This window comes from Echinops telfairi, unplaced genomic scaffold, assembly GCF_000313985.2.
Source record: "Echinops telfairi isolate 266 unplaced genomic scaffold, ASM31398v2 ScPeMD7_7424;HRSCAF=8462, whole genome shotgun sequence".
NCBI lineage: Eukaryota > Metazoa > Chordata > Mammalia > Afrosoricida > Tenrecidae > Echinops > Echinops telfairi.
This window is the reverse complement of record NW_022111324.1, coordinates 16,783,239-16,788,524: the sequence shown is the minus strand read 5'-3', so window position 1 is coordinate 16,788,524 and position 5,286 is coordinate 16,783,239. Positions and strand designations below refer to the sequence as shown.

The following is a 5,286-nucleotide window of genomic DNA, read 5'->3' as shown; positions in this document are numbered from 1 at the left end:
CATGCCGGCATGTTGCATTCACATCTTGGAGCACTGGGTTGAAGTCTGGTCCCTCTTTCCCTGTGGAGACGTAAACAATACTTTCCCCTTGGGCAGCAAACAACACAATTTCTTTGGTTTCAGAGTGCGATAAAAAGTTATGTTCACACTTTACTGTAGTCGATTAAGTAATAACATTATGAAAAAGTTTGAAATATGAGAATTACTACAATATTTGTGTCACAGATAAGAATGAGTACATGCTCTTGCTTGGCTTCCTTGGCGCAGGGTTGCCACAACCATCAGTGTGTGAAAAACACAACAGAGCAAAGCATGATAAAATGAGATAATTGCCCCAGGTTCCCTTTGACCTTTCGACTGGGTGTGCCTTTCCCCACTTTTTCCCCCTTTACACACTGTAAATCGGTTGCACCACTCTCCTACGAAGGAACTTCAACATAGAGAAATTCCATTATTTTTAAATTTTATTATTCAAGAACTTTTTGAAACTTCCTGTATTTACATGTTCTTGTTGATAAACTGAAATGAAGTATTCAGATATGGCATTTTGAAGGTAATACACTTGTATTACATAGTAACTGGGTTTTAAATTTTTAGCAGATTTGTTTGGTGTATGTTCCTCTTTGTAGAAAGCTGATGTAGTCTTTGTGCAAGCAAAGTAGTCTGAGGTAATAAATGAAATTTTAGTGGAATGGAGATAATAAATGAATGGCAGTCCCAAGGAAGATGTAAAGGATAGGAGACACACTGTTGGCTTAGTTGGGACACAGTCTTTCTGATTTTGTTCTTTGTGACAATTTAATTCACTTCTAAGGAAAATGGCTAGGGCCTACACACATTGTTGATGGTGCCAGACTAAAGATGCCCCTTTTAAACTTCAGAGTACCACGTTGTGTGGTCATTTAGGTGTGAAATATGTTAATTTAGTTGTGCTGGTTAAATGGAGATTGTAAGTCCATATTTGTTTTGCTTGCTCTAGAGTCTTGACTTATAAATTAAATCTTACTCTCTTTTAAACTGAAAAAGATTCATTTATCCCATCTTTCATCTAGATCTATAGTAGTGTTTCAATCTTTATTACCTTTTCCCCAAAATTTTGTGCTTGTCAATTTACACCATGTGAAAATATGAGTCAAATTGGATTCCTTTTAAATGTTATTTGAGTTTGTGAACAAAAAGGTCTTTGAAGGGGCAAGATCAGGGATATAGGGTGGATGAACTAAAATTTCCCAACAAAATTCTCCCTAGACGGCCTATGCTACCCTCAAAGAATGAGCCAGATACATTATCATGATGGCAAGAAATTCCTTGGCACAATTTTCCTGATCTTTTTATCACCAGTGTAGTTTTCTATTTTATTAAAATGTTTTCTTAATAACCCCACAATCGTCCTTTGTCCTTATAGAACATTTATCAGTATTACCCATTGGCAATTCAAAAAAATAGTCACCATACCTTCTTAGCAGACTTCTTATCCTTTTATATAAAGTCTCAGCAGATGCTCTCTGAAGCCTCTGTTTTGATTGGATATTTTTTGAAGACATCATAGTGAAACTGAATACAAGTGCTTTACTGAGAGAATTTGTCTACAGTAATCCACTGATTAAAGATCAGGCTAACTCTCTTTTGTCTGTAATGAACTTACGTATGTGTGATCCAGAGCCGTAGAAGCAGTGCTTTGTGGCTTACCTTTAACTTGGCATTGTTGTAGTCACTGGCTCTATTTTCTTTCTTCAGCTGCTTTCATCATTATTTTATGTTTTATTTTGTTATGAATTTTGTTATGTTATGTTTGTTATGAATTTATTTTGTTATGCATGAAATATTCCTTATGGGAAATAGAGGAAAGAACTAGGAGGCAAAGGACATTTATAGAGGTATGAATATAGCCATGTATATATCTAAATATATTAATATATAATGATAGGGATATAGGTCTATGTACATATATTTATACGTAAAGTATTAAGGTAGCAGGTGAGACATTGGGCCTCCACTCAAGTCCTCCCATAACGCAAGAACACTTTGTTCTAATAACCTGGCATTCTGTGATGTTCACTTTCCCGACGCACTGAAGACAAAATGGGTACATAGCAAATGTGTTGAGAAAAGCTGATGGCACCTAGTTATTGGAAGATATAGCATCTGGGGTCTTAAAGGCTTGAAGTTAAACAAATGGCCATCTAACAGGGAAGCAACAAAGCCGATGGAAGAAGCGTACCAGCCCATGTGATCATGAGGTATTGACGGGATCAGATATCAGGCATCAGAAGACCCAAACAGACAATCATATCGATGCCAACGAGGGGTGTCAGAGTGGAGACCCAAAGCCCATCTGTAGACAGTTGGACACCCCCTCACAGAAGGGTCACAAGGAAGGGACAAGCCAGGCAGGCTACAGTATAGCACCGAGGAAACACACAAATTCCTCTAGTTTCTTAATGATTTCTTCCCCCCTCTATTATGACCCCAGTTCTGCCTTACAAATCCAGCTAGACTGGAGCATGTACACTGATACAGATAAGAGCGCTTGAAACACAGAATCCAGGACAGATAAACGCCTCAGGAACAGTAATGGGAGTAATGATAACATGAGGGTAGTGAGGAGGTGGGGGGAGGAAGAGGGAGCCAATCTTAGATCGACATCCTAACCTCTTATCCCCCATGTGCGGGGTGTGTGTGTGTGAACAACAAGACACGTGGGTGAAGGGAGACAGAGGATGTTGTAAGATATGAAAATAATTGATAATTTTTCAAGGGTACACGAAGGGGGAAGGGGGGTGGGATTGGGAGGGGAAAAAGAAGAGCTGATACCAAGGGCTCAAATAAAAAGAGAATGTTTTGAAAGCGATGATGGCAACATATGTACAAACGTGCGTGATACAATTTATGTATAGAATGTTATAAGAGCTGTAAGAGCCCCTAATAAAATGATTTATATATAAAAAAGGAGAAATATTCCTTATGAATAAAGTCTCAAATCTGTGTGATTAATTAATAACCAACAATAGTAAAGTTGACTTTTGAAAATTAAGGGTTTCTGCCTCCTTCTCACACTTAACCTTTGCAAATAAAATAATTATGAGGAAAATGATTTTAGTGTCTGAAAGCTGTACTGTTCCAGTGTGATTTTGTCTTGATATTTTATTACTTTGAGGGGAAAAGAGGGAGGTAGAGTTATAACACACTTGTCACTTTCCATAAATTGATTTAAAAGCATGGCGGGTGAGGAATGCAGTTTAGAATACCTGTATTTCAAAATTCTACCTCCTTTTTCCCTATTGACATGGTTAAATACCAAAGTTCAGGTCATTCTTAGAAAATTAGCATTATGAGAAAATTGAGGATTATAACATCAGACCACAAATTGATAGATGACTACATCATTAAAATAAGTACCAAATTACATCATTAATTAACTGCCAAATTATATTACATAACAGCCAAATGATTCAGCATCAAAGCCCAGTCAGATTGACACACAGGCTTAACGTGCGTAGAGCTACTTTCATATGGCAACTCAACATTTCTTAATGTTGGGTGCGTGTAGGTAATGGGACAAATAGATAGTAGATTTTCTTCACTATGATTGTAAATGTGAAATTTAAGATAATCCAATAGTAAATGAAGAGTAGATGATGTTTTGTTTTTTAATTACTTTCTTTTGAAGCTGTCACTTGGTTAAAGGGAAAACTGATCGGATAGAACTGATAGATTAAACTTAAGTGAGTGCATAAAAATTGCTTTATGCTGGCAGTACGAATTTATTGTTTTTTTAACTGTGACATAAGTTCTCTTTTTTTAAATGAACAATTTAATTTTTTATTGTAGGAATCACATGCAGCCCAACTACAGATCCTTATGGAATTCCTAAAGGTTGCAAGAAGAAATAAGAGAGAGGTATATAATTTTGTATGTTTTATATAATATTTTGTTTACTGTTGTTGACAATTCTCAATTTGGTAAAGTCATTCAAGGTTATGCAACAGGCACCAGAAGACTCAAAACAAACAAAAAAATGTTTGAGAATGAGGGGGGTCAGAGCAGAGACCCAAAATCTATCTAGATAATGGGACATCCCTCACAGAAGGGTCACCAGGAAGGGATGAGCCAACCAGGGCGCAGCATAGCACCAATGAAGCATACAATATTCCTCTGGTTCCTTGAGGCTTCCTCACCCCCCACTATCATGACCCCAGTCCTGCCTTTTACTTTGGGCTAAACTGGGGCATGTGCACAGGTACAGATTAGAGATAAGAGCTCATGACACATGGAATCCAGGAACAGGAATGGGAGTACCAATAGCAGGAGGGTAGAGATAAGGTAGTGAGGGGAGGGGAGGAAGGGTGAACCTATAGCAATGATCAGCGCATAACCACCACCCCCAGGGGACAAACAACAGAAACTGTGGGGGAAGGGAGACAGCGCTTGATGTAAGATATGAAAATAATAATAATGTATGATTTATCACGGGGTCACGCAGGTGCGGGGAGGAGAGAGTAGAGGAGCTGATGCCAAGGGCTCAATAAAAAGTAAAGGTTTAGAAAATAATGATGGCAACATATGTAAAAATATCCTTGACACAATTGATGTTACGGATTTTTATAAGAGCTGTAAGAGCCCCCAATAAAACGATCTTTTAATAAAAAGACAAACTTTAAAAATTTAAATGTATTTAAATTTCAGGAGGTTAAAAAATTATTTTTAAGATTTTTCTTACCTTCACTATTGATCCTTTAAAAAATTTTTAGGTAGACATACTGAACAGTTTTCAATAAGATTAATATGACTTATAAATTTTATAAAGTAGAATTATCGGATCACAGGCTATCTAAAGTTTAGCTAAGTAATAAAGCTGTTAGTACAGCAGATAAAGTTTTGTTCAGTGAAAACAGTACATGTGAGGAGAAAACATAAACATAACTACCTTTTTAGAACTTACACACTTTCAGGATAGCGCAAAAGCCATATATTTTAAAATATTTTATACACGGAAAGTTTCTATTTAGGAGGTAAACAGCATTTATAGAGGTCTAAATACAGGCATGTGAATATGTATATATATTTATAATGATGATGGGGAAATACATCTATGTGTATCTATTTATAGGTTGAGTATTAAGGTAGCAGATTGACACTGGGCCTCTACCCAAGTACTCCCTCAACACAAGAACACTTTATTCTGTTAACCTGGCATTCCATGATGTTCATTTTCCCGACACGATTGCTGAAGACAAAGCAGGTGCATAAGCAAATGTGGTGAAGAAAGTTGATGGTGCCGGCTAT

The 5,286-nt window shown here is 36.9% G+C and overlaps 1 protein-coding gene across 2 annotated transcripts in view; it reads left to right on the top strand.

The window, feature by feature from the left end:
- Window positions 1–5,286, top strand: part of COP1 (COP1 E3 ubiquitin ligase) — a 185,029-nt gene that overhangs the window by 21,940 nt on the left and 157,803 nt on the right. For both annotated transcript variants that reach the window (XM_045298112.1, XM_045298111.1), the window contains exon 5: window positions 3,832–3,900. In XM_045298112.1, coding sequence (XP_045154047.1) covers window positions 3,832–3,900 — 69 coding nt within the window. The remainder of the gene's footprint in view (window positions 1–3,831; window positions 3,901–5,286) is intronic.